Source organism: Heptranchias perlo, chromosome 24 (genome assembly GCF_035084215.1).
Source record: "Heptranchias perlo isolate sHepPer1 chromosome 24, sHepPer1.hap1, whole genome shotgun sequence".
NCBI classification, from domain to species: domain Eukaryota; kingdom Metazoa; phylum Chordata; class Chondrichthyes; order Hexanchiformes; family Hexanchidae; genus Heptranchias; species Heptranchias perlo.
Genome location: NC_090348.1, coordinates 3,381,897 through 3,398,882, shown reverse-complemented (window position 1 = coordinate 3,398,882; position 16,986 = coordinate 3,381,897). Strand labels below are relative to the sequence as shown.

General features: G+C 44.0%; 1 protein-coding gene across 3 annotated transcripts in view; it reads right to left on the bottom strand.

The window, feature by feature from the left end:
* cdk17 (cyclin dependent kinase 17) overlaps positions 1 to 16,986 on the bottom strand; it is a 219,715-nt gene that overhangs the window by 102,333 nt on the left and 100,396 nt on the right. For all 3 annotated transcript variants that reach the window (XM_068004608.1, XM_068004610.1, XM_068004609.1), the window contains exon 3: positions 2,811 to 2,959. In XM_068004608.1, the coding sequence (XP_067860709.1) occupies positions 2,811 to 2,937 (127 nt within the window). In that variant the 5' untranslated portion in view covers positions 2,938 to 2,959. The remainder of the gene's footprint in view (positions 1 to 2,810; positions 2,960 to 16,986) is intronic.

Below are 16,986 nucleotides of genomic sequence, written 5' to 3'. Positions count from 1 at the left end.
CCAACGAAAAGTGAGGAGTTCCTAGACTTCCTTCTTACTAAGATTGAGACTATCTGTTCAGCTACCTTTGTGGCTTCCCTCCTTTCCCCTAGCCCACCTAGCCAAACTTCCCTTATGGTTCTCCCCTGTCCTAACCCTGAACTTATATCTTTCTCTAGTTTCCCTCCTATCTCCACAATGCCCCCTCCAAGCTCATCTTGACCGTGAGACCCCCTCCTGCTCCCTCAACCCTACGACCACCAAACTGCTGACCACCACATTGGCTGATATTGTTAACAGTCCCCTCTCCTCAGGTACCCCCTCTCCCCTTCAAATCTGCCATCACCGTACTCCTCAAAAAACTCACCCTTGACCCCCGTCCGTGAAAATGACCGCCCCATCCCCAACCTCCCTTTCCTCTCCAAAGCCCTTAAACGTGTTGTCGCCTCCCAAATCCGTGCTCATCTTTCCCGCAACTCCATGTTTGAATCCCTCTAATCAAGTTTCCATCCCTGTCACATTACTGAAATGACCCTTATCTAAGTCACAAATGACATCGTATGTGACTGTGACAATGGTAAACTATCCATCCTCATCCTTCTCAACCTGTCGACAGCCTTTGACATGGTTGACCACACCATCCTCCCCCAACTCCTCTCCTCCGTCGTCCAGCTGGGTAGGACTGTGCTCGCCTGGTTCCATTCTTACCTATCCAGCCGTAGCCAGAGTATCACCTGCAATGGTTTCTCTTCCCACTCCTGCACTGTTACCCCAAAGGTCTATCCTTGGCCCCCTGATTTCTCATCTACAGGCTGCCCTCGGCGACATCATCCGAAAACACGTCAGATTCCACAAGTACGTTGACTATACCCAGCTCTACCTCACCAGCACCTCTCTCGACCCCTCCACTGTTTCTTATTTATGAACCTGCTTGTCCGACATCCAGTACTGGATGAGCAAAAATTTCCTCCAACTAAATATTTCGAAGACTGAACCCATTGTCTTCGGTCACCGCCGCAAACTCCATTCCCTAGCCACCGACTCCATCCCTCTCCCTGGCCACTGTCCAAGGCTGAACCAGACCGTTCGCAACTTTAGCGTCCTATTTGACCCCGAGATGAGCTTCCGACCACATATCCGCTCTATCACCAAGACCTCCTTCCACCTCCATAACATCGCCCATCTCTGCCCCTGCCATAGCTCATCTACTGCTGAAACCCTCATCCATGCCTTTGTTAGGCTTGACCATTCTAACACTCTCCTGGTTGACCTCCCATCTTCCACCCTCTATAAACTTGAGCTCATCCAAAACTCTGCTGCCCACATCCTAACCCACACCAAGTCCCGTTCTCCCATCACCCCGACCTACGTTGGCTCCGGGTCCATGAATGCCCCTCCCTATCTCTGTTACCTCCTCCAGCCCTACAACCCTCCGAGATCTCTGCACTACTCCAATTCTAGCCTCTTGTGCATCCCCGATTTTAATCTCTCCACCAGTGGCGGCCGTGCCTTCAGCTGCCTAGGCCCTAATATCTGGAATTCCCTCCCTAAACCTCTCTGCCTCTCTCTCCTCCTTGATACCTACCTCTTGTCCTAATATCGCCTTATGTGGCTCAGTGTCAAATTTTGTCTGATTACGCTCCTGTGAAGCACTTTGGGATGTTTTACTACATTAAAGGCGCTATATAAATGCAAGTTGTTGTTGTTGCCTTATTTAGGTGCAGCCAATCACTCCTGTACCAGCTTTCTTTATCCTGAGAACAATTTCAAACTATTGCCAAATCTGCTTTGTTTCTCTTGCATCAGGCAGACAGCTAATTGTAATACTCCACATAGCTGCCTTGCAGACAGATTGAAAAAAACCTCATTGTTGAAAGTTTCAACGGTAACCTAGCATCAGAGAGCAGTACAAGAACTAGTGGACACTCTGGCTACCGTAAGGGACTATTATGGACAATGTTATATTGAACAATGATTTTAGCTACTATAGGCCTTAGTTGTCGTCCCTTTTTAACTGCCTGTTTCTCCCACCCACCTCCAACATGACTTTCCTCTAATTTGAGGCTGCTCTATGAACTGAGAGGAATGAAAAATGAAACAAAATACCAGAGACAATGTTTTTCACATGCCTTTGTGTATCCACTCATACAAATTTCAATGGTGGTGATTGGAGGGGAGATGGTACCAAAATCAACTTCCTCCAATATTTTTAGACAAAAGCTTTTGAATCACACTAATTTAAATGTAAAAAATACAATAGAAATATTATTGCAGAATACGGTGTTCCAACAACTGGCAGATCACAAAAGAACCTTACAATCTGTCCTCTGTCTTCTAGCACCGTACCATGCAACAGTATTATGATGGTTATTTTGAAATGCAGAACGACAGAATAGACTTTGTAAAGCCTTAAATTTGGCATATTCGACAGCAGCATGACTGACAAAAAAACCCATCATGTACTTATGGTCAATAAACTGGCTTTCATTCCTGTACAGAAACCTACCCCAGCTTTAGAAAATTACAGGGTGCAGAAAATTACATGAAGCAGAGTAAATTTGACCAAAACACTGAAGTTATGAATTTAACTATGAGCAAAATTATGCTCTATTTTGTCATACAAGAATAAAATCAGTTGCGTCATCACTCACTAGGGTTTAAAAACACCTCAACTCTAAAATCCTTTTGATAAAGTAAAGTAAATGACAAAATGTACAGTATTCAGATTAAAAGTGAAGTTTACAGCAGTCCAACAGTTAAATAGATTATTTTTCTTAAGTAATAAAAAATCACATTATGTTAATTTAAAAGCTTTAACGAAAATAACTCACCATTATCTTTGCTGCTGCTCTCTTCAATAGTCATTTGCTCTGCAAGCTCAGACAGAGACTCATCAATTGTTTGGCTGCCACGCAAGGTCAGAGAAAGCCGACGCTTAAACTTTTTCATCTTTTCCATGAAATACTTCACTCAGAGAAGCCTGAAATTAAATATGTTAATGACAGTTAATAGGAAGCTCATTTAGTTCCATCAATACAAAACAAAGGAGATGCAGTAGGATTCAGCTGCAGTATAAAAAAGCAAATGACATCCTTTCAGAATTTCTCCACTCAAAATATTAATTGGAAAAATCTTAGATATCGGCACAGCTACTGTTTTCTAAAATTACGACCTAAATTTAGGGGGCTTTGCAGTGAGTACTGAAGTACAAACATAATACTATACAAGTTGGAAATATCATGGAGACAAATCTTTGTCCACCGGAGGATGTGCCAACTCACCAAGCACTGGCTAAATCTCTGGTTTGGGCTGTTTCATAATCTTCCCAAAATATCCATTCTTCTATGCTCCGTTTTTTGTATTCTGTTATATTGCCTTGTATTATAACTGCATATTTTCATACCAAATTAAATGTACAAATTTAAACAATTTCATCGCCCCTCCCCAAAAATAGTTTCCTGGATTTCAGAACTAAATTTTCTGAACTTGGAAAGTCTAACCTGAAGGGGTACAGCATGCATAAGAATACATTATGTCATACAGTGTGGTTGGAGATCTGCAAAACATAAATGCTACCACACTTATGAAATCACCATTAAAACACAAGGAACTATTTTGTGGAAGTTTGTTTAGTTCAATATTTTATTTCCACTCATGTGTTAAATGTTATAAACTGAATAGCCAGGTGGTGAAGGATAGAATACTCGAGCTTAGTCTTCAGTTGCTTCCAAGCCTTTATTCACAGAGCTCCACATTACACCCATTACATCCCACACCCGAGATCAGCTCTCTTATAAATGGATACAAGAGTTCCCAATTGATATGCACCACCTGAACACAATTAACACTAATTGCTATAAATCACATGGATACGATTAACATTAAATAGTAATCTCACTTATGAAAATAAAAATAAAATCACGCAGATCTTCACAAAATGCTCTGCATCAATCTTAAGGAAAATGTTCATCCGCAGCTCCAATATAGCTAATATGAAAAACTACTTTCATTAACAGTATTTTTCTGTTCATGCACAGACTGGGAGCAATGTTAGCCCAGCTCAACTGTAGCATTCTCACCCGAGTCAGAAGGTCGTGGGTTGAAGCCCCACTCCAGAGACTTGAACACATAATCCAGGCTGATACTCCAGTGCAGTACTGAAGGAGTGTCAGAGGTGCCATCTATTGGATGAGACGTTAAACCACGGACTTCCGTCAGCCCTCTCAGGTTGACATAAAAGATCCCTGTGGCACTATGTGGCAGGGAGTTCTCCCAGTGCCCTGGCTAATATTCAATCCTCAATCTACACCACCAAAACAGATTATCTTGTCACTTATCTCACTGCAATTTGTGAGACCGCGCTGTGCACAGATTGGCTGCCATATTTACCTACATAATAACAGTGACTGCACTTCAAAAGTACTTTGTTAGCAGTAAAGCACTTTGGGAAGTCGTAAGGATCTAAAAGGCACAAGTTCATTGTTTCTTGTACGTTGCAAAACTACAAAGCTTTGCTCAAATGACATGATGAATGGTATGAGGAACAATGCTTCCCGTTCATGTTGTCACATCAGGGACAGTTCTCAAGCTGCTTTTAGCCCAATTTTTAAAAACATACAACAGAAGGGGTGACAGACACCAGTAAATGTACACTTGATCATATTTTTATTCATCCTATCCCTCTCCCCATTTAAATTGCTAAAATGATTAAATTCACCCACACATGTACAGTATAATTCTTTTTCTCCAGTCACCATATGTAAATAATTATACATGTCATATCACAATCCCATAAGTTCCTTTTCAGATAGAATGTTCTTTGTCATGAATTATACTGTGGCACACTGACATCACGCTGGATACATTGCATCTGCACCAATACAAAGCAGTATAATATCGGTTTTCAAACCAATTTCCAATGGTCTTCACTTCCACATAAGTCAATATTTTGAAGTTGGGTTTTTTGTGCCAGTCAGTTGAAGTACTGTATTATTATTCATCTAGAAGCATCTTCATATAGACTGGGCAAATCAAATTGGCAAAGGAAGTTTGGAGGACAAGTTCACAGAATGTATACGAGACAGTTTCCCAGAGCAATACATCATAGAACCAACCAGGGAACAGGCTACTTTAACCCTATCTCATTACACAAGTTCTAATTAGTAATCTCTCAGTAAAGGATCCTCTGGGGAAGAGTGATCATAATGTGATAGAATTTCATATTGAGTTTGAGAGTGACATACTTAAGTCCAAAACTAGAATCTTAAACTTAAATAAAGCCAATTACATAGGTATGAGGGGCGAGTTGGCTAAGGTAGATTGGGAAATTAAATTAAAGGGTATGACGGTTGAAAAGCAATGGCAAACATTTGAAGAAATATTTCAATATTCTCAACAAATATACATTCCATTGAGAAATAAAAACTCCACGAGCAAAGTGATCTACCCATGGCTAACTAAAGAAGTTAAGGATAGTATTAGATTAAAAGAAGAGGCCTATAATGTTGCCAAGAAGAGTAGTAAGCCTGAGGATTGGGAGAGTTTTAAAAACCAGCAAAGGACGACCAAAAAAATTGATAAAAAGGGAAAAAATAGAATATGAAAGTAAACTAGCAAGAAATATAAAAATGGATTGTAAGAGTTCTACAAGTATGTAAAAAGGAAGAGAGTAGCAAAAGTAAACGTTGGTCCCTTAGAGGCTGAGACAGGAGAAATTATAATGGGGAATCAGGAAATCGCAGATGCGTTAAATTATTATGGAAGTGGTAACAGGGCACTTAGAAAATCATAAAATGATCAGGCAGAGTCAACATGGTTTTATGAAGGGGAAATCGTGTTTGACAAATTTATTAGAGTTTTTTTGAGGATAGATAGGGGAGATAAAGGGGAACCAGAGGATATTACATCCACAATAGGCATTCAATAAGGTGCCACATAATAGGTTGTTACACAAAATAAGGGCTCATGGGGTTGGGGGTAACATATTAGCATGGATAGAGGATTGGTTAATGGACAGAAAAAAAGAGTAGGGATAAACAGGCCATTTTCAGGTTGGCAGGCTGTAACTAGTGGGGTACCGCAAGGATCGGTGCTTGGGCCTCAGCTATTTACAATCTATATTCATGACTTGGATGAAGGGACTGAATATAATGTATCCAAGTTTGCTGACAATACAAAATTAAGTGGGAAAGTAAGCTGTGAGGAGGACACAGAGAGTCTGCAAAAGGGATATAGACATTATGTGAGTGGGCAAGAAGGTGGCACATGAAGTATAATGTGGGGAAATGTATGTTATTCACTTTGGTAGGAAGAATAGAAAAACAGAATATTTTTTAAATGGTGAGAAACTATTAAATGTTGGTGTTCAGAGAGACTTGGGTGTCCTGGTACAAGAAACACAAAAAGTTAGCATGTAGGTACAGCAGGCAATTAGGAAAGCAAATGGCATGTTGGCCTTTATTGCAAGGAGGTTGGAGTACAAGAGTAAGGAAGTCTTACTACGATTGTACAGGGTTTTGATGAGACCTCACCGAGAGTACTGCATACAGTTTTGGTCTCCTTATCTAAGGAAGGATAAACTTGCCTTAGAGGCGGTGCAATGAAGGTTCACTAGGTTCATTCATGGGATGAGAGGGTTGTCCTCTGAGGAGAGACTGAGTAGAATGGGCCTATACTCTCTGGAGTTTGGAAGAATGAGAGGTGATCTCATAGAAACATAAGATTCTGATAGGGCTAGACAGAGTAGATGCTGAGAGGCTGTTTCCTCTGGCTGGAGAGTCTCGAACGAGAGGGCATAGTCGCAGGATAAGGGGTTGGCCATTTAAGACTGAGATGAAGAGGAATTTCTTCACTCAGAGGGTTGTGAATCTTTGGAGTTCTCTACCCCAGAAGGCTGTGGATGCTGGGTCGTTGAGTATATTCAAGGCTGAGATCGATAGATTTTTGGACTTTTGGGGAATTAAGGGATATGGGGATCGGGCAGGGAAGTGGAGTTGAGAATCATAGAAAGGTTACAGCACGGAAGGAGGCCATTCATCCCTTCAAGTCCGTGCCAGCTCCATGCAAGAGCAATCCAGCTAGTCCCACTCTCTCGCTCTATCCCCGTAATCCTGCAATTTTTTCCTTTCAAGTACTTATCCAGCTCCCTTTTGAAAGCCACAATTGAATCTGTCTCCACCACCCCCCGCCCCCGGCAGTGCATTCCAGATCCTAACCACTCGCTATGAAAAAAGTTTTTCTTCTCGTCACCTTTGGTTCTTTTGCCAATCTTAAATCTATGTCCTCTGGGTCTTGACCCTTCCGCCAACGGGAACAGTTTGTCTCTATCTATTCTGTTGGCCAGGGGCTGCAGAAAACTACTGAGTTTAATTCGAATTGCTAACAAAGACACTAACTTTTGAACTGAGGTGACCTGGAGTTCAGTCACTGGTCTGAACTGGCCAGAACCGGTTTGAATTCGTTCCGCTTCTTAGAGGGACAAAGGAACTCTGATGAGACACCAGTCCTTATTTAGAAAAGGAGTAATGAGGTGATGCTACCTAGCCCCTTGGAACAGAGCCAATCAGGGGATGACACTGACCACTCCACCAACTTTAAGCCAACCGGAGAAGATAGCATCATTCGAAAAGACAGGCTTGAAGTTAAAACTGAAGAATTGCAGGCTTGGTGCCGGTGTGTTTGAGAGGAAGGCTCCGGAGACCAACCATCGCGCAAGTAGGGACCCGACGTCAGGGACGTAGCGACGACGTCGAGAGAGAGAGAATGAATCACCTGGCCAGCGTTATCTCACCTTTCTATTCTGTGACCACTCAGGGAGTGTTAGTCAGAGAAACCTAGTGGGTGTGCGTTTAAATCCTAGTTTGAGTATAAAACTGTATAACCTGCTGTTAACTGCATGCCTATATCTAACCAGACGTATAAGCGGTATGTACATGATCTAATAACGTTAATAAAGCGAATTGAGAATTAAGAGAGAATTGACTCTTCCCTGTGTACTAAGCCAAAACCGTTAACCGGTGACTTCCGGTCAACATCTTTGGCGTCCCTGGGTGGACTCGAGGATAAATCTCTCCGTTGCGTCAGTGGGAGCCTCGAGGTGAACTGAATTTGGCAAAGTATACAGAGAACAGGAGTTTGGGTTAATTCATAGTTAATAACACAAGTTGACGAATAAAGGGAAATCACCAAGCCCTGGGGTCTTGGACTGTTTTGATTAGTTGTAAACAATTTTACAACACCAAGTTATAGTCCAGCAATTTTATTTTAAATTCACAAGCTTTCGGAGGCTTCCCCCTTCGTCAGGTGAACGATGTGAAAATGAAATCCTCGAAATGAAATCGCATTTATAATTCACAGAACAATGCTTGGTGAGTACAGACAGTTTTTTCAACTGCCCGTTGCCAAGGCAATCAGTGTGCAGACAGACAGGTGTTACCCCAGTCCATCACCGGCATCTCCACATCATGTTTTGATTAGAAGGGACTCCTTCAAAAATACGTAATAGGGAAGTGGCCGCAATACGGGGAGTACGCGGGTCACATTGGAGACAAGGGAACGCCTGTTGGGGAGGTCCTTTGGAGAACTACGCAAACAAAGATGTCAGATAGGAAATTTAAAAAGATACAGAAGTCCGTAGTGATCGGATGTTTACTTGAGGAATGGATAGAATGCCAACAGCAGGCTAGGAGAGAGAGAGAGGAACATCAGAAAATCCAAGACGGATTAGAAGTAGAGAATAAAAAACTCCGTGAGGAGATAGCTCGCCTTAGTGAGCAGGTAACTGACCTAAAGGGACAGAGAAGTGCAGATTTGATGCACATGAATCAATATCAGTTACAGTGCAAAAAATTGACGAAAGAAAAGAGTAAGAGAGAGGGAGAAGCCCAAGCAGCTAAAGTTGAGGTGGAGAGATGGAAACAACAATGTAGTGATTTAAAAACTGCTATGAATGTGATTCACAGATCAGCTCAAGAGAAGAGGAGTAGTACTGGTGATCACACAACGTGTCAGAAACCGACAGGGAGGCTGCAAGATCAGCGAGCCGCACAGAGGGGCATATTGTGTGCTTTCGCACCCGGAAGAGGTGAAGAAAGTGGTCTAGGGGATGTAGATTGGGATGATTTAGCAGACGAGGCGGATAGATACAGTAACGGTGATAGGGAACCTCCACTAGGGGACCCACCGCCAGCATATGCTCCAGAGCCGAAAAAACCGTCTGCCCCAATGGCCCCCCTTAGTCATAGAGTCATAGAGTTATACAGCACGGATAGAGGCCCTTCGGCCCATCGTGTCCGCGCCGGCCATCAGCCCTGTCTACTCTAATCCCATATTCCAGCATTTGGTCCGTAGCCTTGTATGCTATGGCATTTCAAGTGCTCATCCAAATGCTTCTTGAATGTTGTGAGGGTTCCTGCCTCCACAACCCTTTCAGGCAGTGAGTTCCAGACTCCAACCACCCTCTGGGTGAAAAAGTTCTTTCTCAAATCCCCTCTAAACCTCCCGCCTTTTACCTTGAATCTATGTCCCCTTGTTATAGAACCCTCAACGAAGGGAAAAAGCTCCTTAGTATCCATCCTATCTGTGCCCCTCATAATTTTGTACACCTCAATCATGTCCCCCCTCAGCCTCCTCTGCTCCAAGGAAAACAAACCCAATCTTCCCAGTCTCTCTTCATAGCTGAAGCGCTCCAGCCCTGGTAACATCCTGGTGAATCTCCTCTGCACCCTCTCCAAAGCGATCACATCCTTCCTGTAGTGTGGCGACCAGAACTGCACACAGTACTCCAGCTGTGGCCTAACCAGTGTTTTATACAGCTCCATCATAACCTCCTTGCTCTTATATTCTATGCCTCGGCTAATAAAGGCAAGTATCCCATATGCCTTCTTTACCACCTTATCTACCTGTTCCGCCGCCTTCAGGGATCTGTGAACTTGCACACCAAGATCCCTCTGACCCTCTGTCTTGCCTAGGGTCCTCCCATTCATTGTGTATTCCCTTGCCTTGTTAGTCCCTCCAAAGTGCATCACCTCGCACTTTTCCGGGTTAAATTCCATTTGCCACTGTTCCGCCCATCTGACCAACCCATCTATATCATCCTGCAGACTGAGGCTATCCTCCTCGCTATTTACCACCCTACCAATCTTTGTATCATCAGCGAACTTACTGATCATGCCTTTTACATTCATATCCAAGTCATTAATGTAGACCACAAACAGCAAGGGACCCAGCACCGATCCCTGTGGTACCCCACTGGCCACAGGCTTCCAGTCACAAAAACAACCTTCGACCATCACCCTCTGCCTTCTGCCACTAAGCCAGTTTTGTATCCAAAGTGCCAAGGCACCCTGGATTCCATGGGCTCGTACCTTCTTGACCAGTCTCCTGTGGGGGACTTTATCGAAGGCCTTACTGAAATCCATGTATACCACATCCACTGCGTTACCCTCATCCACACGCCTAGTCACCCCCTCAAAAAATTCAATCAAATTAGTCAGATATGATCTTCCCTTGACAAAGCCATGTTGACTATCCCTGATTAATCCTTGCTTCTCCAAGTGGAGACTAATTTTGTCCTTCAGAATTTTTTCCAATAATTTTCCTACCACTGATGTTAGGCTCACTGGCCTGTAGTTCCCCGGTTTTTCCCTACTCCCCTTCTTGAATAATGGTATTACATTAGCGGTTCTCCAGTCCTCTGGCACATCCCCTGTGGCCAGAGAGGTTCTGAATATATGTGTCAGAGCCCCCGCAATCTCCTCCTTTGCCTCACACAGTAGCCTGGGATACATTTCGTCCGGGCCTGGGGATTTATCCATTTTTAGGCCTGCTAAAACCGCCAATACCTCCTCCCGCTCGATGTTAATATGTTCGAGTATATCACAGTCCCCCTGCCGTATTTCTATGTCTACATCGTCCTTCTCCATAGTGAAAACAGGTGCAAAAAATTCATTTAGAACCCCTCCTACATCTGCCGGCTCCACACACAGATTGCCATTTTTGTCCCTAATGGGCCCTATTTTTTCCCTAGTCATCCTCTTACCCTTAATATACTTATAAAACATCTTAGGATTTTCCTTTATTTTGCTCGCCAGTGTTATTTCATGGCCCCTCCTTGATCTCCTAATTTCTTTTTTAAGTATCCCCCTGCACTTTTTGTACTCCTCTAGGGCTTCCTCCGTCTTTAGCCTTTTGTATCTGCCAAAAGCCCTCCTTTTTTTCCGAATCCATTCTCGTATATCCCCTGACATCCAAGGTTCCCTGGAGTTCTTGGAACCACCCTTGACCTTTACGGGAACATGTTGCCATTGTATGGTCTCAATCTCCCTTCTGAAAGACTCCCATTGCTCCGATGCGGATTTTCCTACAAGCAGCTGATCCCAGTCCATTTTGGCCAGATCCTGCCTTATCCTATTAAAATCGGCCTTCCCCCAATTTAGAACCTTTATTTCCGGCCCCTCCCTGTCCTTTTCCATGACCACCTTAAATCTCACTGAATTATGGTCACTGTCACCAAAGTGCTCACCTACTAGCACTTCTTCCACTTGGCCGGCCACATTCCCTAGAATTAGGTCCAGTACCACCCCCTCTCTTGTAGGACTTTCCACATGCTGGCTCAAAAAGCTGTCCTGGATGCACGTTAAGAATTTTGTACCCTCTAAGCCTTTTACACTCTGAGTATCCCAGTTAATATTGGGGAAGTTGAAATCCCCCACTATTATTACCCTTGTAACCATTAGAGCACAGATGGGGGGAGATGGCCAGGATATGACATATTCCACCCCACTTGGGGTACAAGAACTGAGGGTTATTGCGAAAGATATTGGAACGTGCGCGCCTGGGGATGATCCTAGGGAGTTGTTCCTAGCGGTCAGGCAACAGAGAGCGATACACGGCTTAGACGATGCTGAGGAAAGGAAATTAATCCTAATGTGCCTACACCCACATATACACTCCGCCCTACCGGAGGAACAAAAACTTGGTAGAGGCACGAATGAAGCCTGAAAGGACCAGGTATTATCTGTCATGGCCGATAACAGAGGGGATCCAGTGGAGGTGCTGATGAAATGCTATCAAAGGAAAGGTGAACACCCCACTGTATTTTCGGCCCGCATTTGGGCGGTGTTTCGGGGGTCTACGGTACAGACTTAGACAGGGATAATTTACAGTGGGAGGTTAGGAACCGATGGCTGAGAACACTACTGTCGCATGGCACTGAGGAGTCGAGGAAGGCACTAGATCAGTTTGACCCTGCTGATGACACACATACGGAACCCTGGATAATTAGGAAGATGGTTAGAGTATGGGAAAGGGAAATACCAAAACGATCCAAGGCATCCGGGGACAGAGCAATGCCTGTTAAGGATCAGATGATAACCTGGAGAAATGAAGGGAGGGGACCTTCTCAGGGGGAACCCCCTCCAGCTTATCAGACAGTGGGAAGAGGTAGAGGCAGAGGAAGAGGAAACTTCTCGGGAACGGGGAGAACTCAAGGCGAGGTGTCCAAATGCTATAACTGTGGCCAAGAGGGACACTTCACAAGGGACTGCCCGAACCAGAGATGAGAGAATGCAGGTCGGGGAAGAAATCAGAGCCTACCCGTGGAAGGGCCGAATAGACCAAGTCCTCAGTGTGATACGATAGAAATATCACCGAGTTCCGGGTTGTACCCCGAACTGCAATGACAGTCTCGGGCCTCTCCGTTATGGGTGTGTGACGCGCGGTTGGATGACACGGGGAGACCCCGAGTGAATGGTAGGGTCGGAGGCCGCCCTCTTACATTCCTTTGGGACACAGGGGGATCCCGAACCACCGTTAGCACCACTCAGATCAATGACACAGATTGGAAAATTCAAAACAAAATTGTTCTCAGTGGATTCACAGGGCATTCACAAGTGGGATATGTGAGTGTACCGTTGGAAGTCGGTGTGGGAGACATAGTGATAGAGCATTCAGTGGTCCTTATTAAATTACCCAGAGAACAAGAACATATATTAGGGAGTGACGATATGGCCAAAGCGGGATTTTGCTTCGACCCTGTTAATTGTATGATTTGGCAAATGCTTTTGGGTATGGGCAGTATAAATCACACACTCGTCCCGGTGGGGGAATATCAGGATAGGATATACACGATCGGGGAAATGTGGATAGAACCAGGAGAAATGAGTAACGATCGTGAAGTACAACAAATTATTGCACAAAACTCAATAGTATTTGCCCGACATAAACATGATTGTGGGAAAATGACCGGGAGTGTGTGCATACAAGGTCCAGACCCCAAACCACAAAAGCAGTATGGTTTCCCAAAACAAGCAGAAGAGATAAAGAAGGTGATACAGAGTCTGCTGCAGCAAGGGATATGAAGACCAATAGCTTCTACTAATAACGCACCTATTTGGCCAGTGAGGAAACCAGACGGTAGCTGGTGACTAATGATAGACTACAGAGAATTAAATGAAGTCACCCCGCTAACAGCCCCTACTGTAGCAACTAGCCCAGAGACAGTAGTTCGACAAAATGAGGATGCGCAGTGGTTTACGGTTTTGGACATAAGTAACGGTTTTTGGTCTATTCCACTGGAGAAAAAATGTCAATATAAGAACATAAGAAATAGGAGCAGGAGTAGGCCAATCGGCCCTTCGAGCCTGCTCCGCCATTTAATAAGAGCATGGCTGATCTGATCCTAACCTCAAATCTAAATTCATGTCCAATTTCCTGCCCGCTCCCCGTAACCCCTAATTCCCTTTACTTCTAGGAAACTGTCTATTTCTGCTTTGAATTTATTCAATGATGTAGCTTCCACAGCTTCCTGGGCCAGCAAATTCCACAGACCTACCACCCTCTGAGTGAAGAAGTTTCCCTTCATCTCAGTTTTGAAAGAGCAGCCCCTGATTCTAAGATTATGCCCCCTAGTTCTAGTTTCACCCATCCTTGGGAACATCCTCACCGCATCCACCCGATCATGCCCCTTCACAATCTTATATGTTTCAATAAGATCGCCTCTCATTCTTCTGAACTCCAATGAGTAAAGTCCCAATCTACTCAACCTCTCCTCATATGTCCGCCCCCTCATCCCCGGGATTAACCGAGTGAACCTTCTTTGTACTGCCTCGAGAGCAAGTATGTCTTTTCTTAAGTATGGACACCAAAACTGTACGCAGTATTCCAGGTGCGGTCTCACCAATACCTTATATAACTGCAGCAATACCTCCCTGTTTTTATATTCTATCCCCCTAGCAATAAAAGCCAACATTCCGTTGGCCTTCTTGATCACCTGCTGCACCTGCATACTAACTTTTTGATTTTCATGCATTTGGACCCCCAGATCCCTTTGCACTGCAGTACTTTCCAGTCTCTTGCCATCAAGATAATAACTTGCTCTCTGGTTTTTCCTGCCAAAGTGCATAACCTCACATTTTCCAATATTGTATTGCATCTGCCAAATCTCCGCCCATTCACCCAGCCTGTCTATATCCCACTGCAGGTTTTTTATGTCCTCCTCACTCTCTACTTTCCCTCCCATCTTTGTATCATCTGCAAACTTTGATATCTTACACTCGGTCCCCTCCTCCAAATCGTTAATATAGATTGTAAAGAGTTGGGGACCCAGCACCGACTCCTGCGGAACACCACTGGCCACTGGTTGCCAGTCCGAGAATTAACCATTTATCCCAACTCTCCGCTTCCTGTTAGATAACCAATCCTCCACCCATGCCAGAATATTACCCCCAATCCAGTGATTCTTTATCTTGAGCAATAATCTTTTATGTGGCACCTTGTCGAATGCCTTCTGGAAGTCTAAATACACTACGTCCACTGGTTCCCCTTTATCCACCCTGTACGTTATGTCCTCAAAGAACTCAAGCAAATTTGTCAGACATGACTTCCCTTTCGTAAAGCCATGCTGACTTTGTCCTATTAAATTATGTTGATCCAAATGTTCCGCTACTGTCTCCTTAATAATAGACTCCAAAATTTTACCCACCACAGATGTTAGGCTAACTGGTCTATAATTTCCAGCCTTCTGCCTACTACCCTTTTTAAATAAGGGTGATACATTAGCAGTTTTCCAATCTGCCGGGACCTTTGCCGAGTCCAGAGAATTTTGGAAAATTATTACCAAAGCATCCACAATTCCCACTGCCACTTCCCTCAAGACCCTAGGATGTAAGCCATCAGGTCCAGGGGATTTATCTGCCTGGAGTCCCATTAATTTACTGAGTACCAATTCCTTAGTAATTTTAATCGTATTTAGCTCCTCCTCCCCTAGAGCCCCCTGTTTGTCCAGTGTTGGGATATTCTTAGTGTCCTCTACCGTAGAGACTGAAACAAAATATTTGGTCAGCATTTTTGCCATCTCCATGTTTCCCACCATTAATTTCCCGGTCTCATCCTCTAAGGGATCTACGTTTGCCTTAGCCACCCTTTTTCTTTTTATATAACTAGAATCTCTTGCTATCTGTTTTTATATTTTTTGCTAATTTATTTTCATAATCTATCTTCCCTTTCTTAATCAATCCTTTAGTTACTTTTTGCTGTCTTTTGAAGACTTCCCAATCTTCTATCCTCCAACTAAGTTTGGCTACCATATATGTCCTTGTTTTTAGTCGGATAATATCCTTAATTTCATTACTTAGCCACGGATGGCTGTCATTTCTTTTACACCTTTTTTTCCTCAGTGGAATATATTTGTTTTGAAAGTTGTAAAATAACTCCTTGAATGAACACCACTGATCATGTACCGTCTTACTCTTTAATCTATTTTCCCAGTCCACTTTCATCAATTCCGCCCTCATACCATCATAGTCTCCTTTATTCAAGCTCAGTACGCTTGTTTGAGAACCAACCTTCTCACCCTCTAATTGGATATGGAATGTGACCATGTTGTGGTCACTCATTCCAAGGGGATCCTTAACTAGGACATTATTAATTAATCCTGGCTCATTACACAGGACCAGGTCCAAGGTTGCTTGCCCCCTTGTAGGATCAGTTACATACTGCTCAAGAAATCCATCCCAAATACACTCAATAAACTCTTCCTCAAGGCTGCCCTGCCCAATTTGATTTGTCCAGTTAATATGATAGTTAAAATCCCCCATAATTATAGCTGTTCCCTGATTACATGCCCCGACTATTTCCTGATTAATACTTCTTCCAGCAGAGTTGCAACTATTAGGAAGCCTATATACTATGCCCACTAGTGTTTCTTTCCCCTTATTATTCCTTATCTCTACCCAAACTGTTGCATTATCCTGATCCTTTGTCCCAATACCTTTTCTCTGTATTAGTGATTCCTTCCTTTATTAACATAGCCACCCCACCTCCCCTTCCTTCCTGTCCTTCCTGATTGTTAAATACCCTGGCATATTTAATTCCCAGTCGTTGTCACCCTGCAGCCATGTTTCTGTCATGGCCACAAGATCATACCCATACGTAGTTATTTGTGCCGTTAACTCGTCCATTTTGTTACGAATGCTACGTGCATTCAGATAAAGAACTTTCAAATATGTTTTGTGACACTTAGTTCCTGCTTTTTCCTTTTTGTCCCGATGTTTGTCCTGGATCTCCTTCATCTCCTCGGCGTACTTGCTGAAGGTGCTGCCGAACTTGGACCAGGCTTTATAGGGGATGGTGATGGAGATCCTGTAAGAGGGCTTCACCTCACTCACTCGCATGAACACGCCGTACTTGTTGGAGCCCACGTCGAAGAAGAAGCGCTTGCTGTCCACGGTGATGGACGTGCCCTCGGGCAACTCAGACTGGCCGCACGGCTCGTCGTCCACGCCGTAGTCGTCGATCAGCTTCGCCAGCGCGTCCCTGAACTCGATGAGCCCTTGGGCTGGCAGGGCGATGGTCTGGCCTTGCGTCCCCCCCACGCCGGGGCCTTGATTTAAGGTCTGGCGGATGCGCAGGAAGCGACCTCGCAATATAAATTTGCATTTACTTTCCAATGACAGCAATATACATGGACCGCCCTGCCGCAGGGGTTTCACAATTCCCCGTCCATATTTC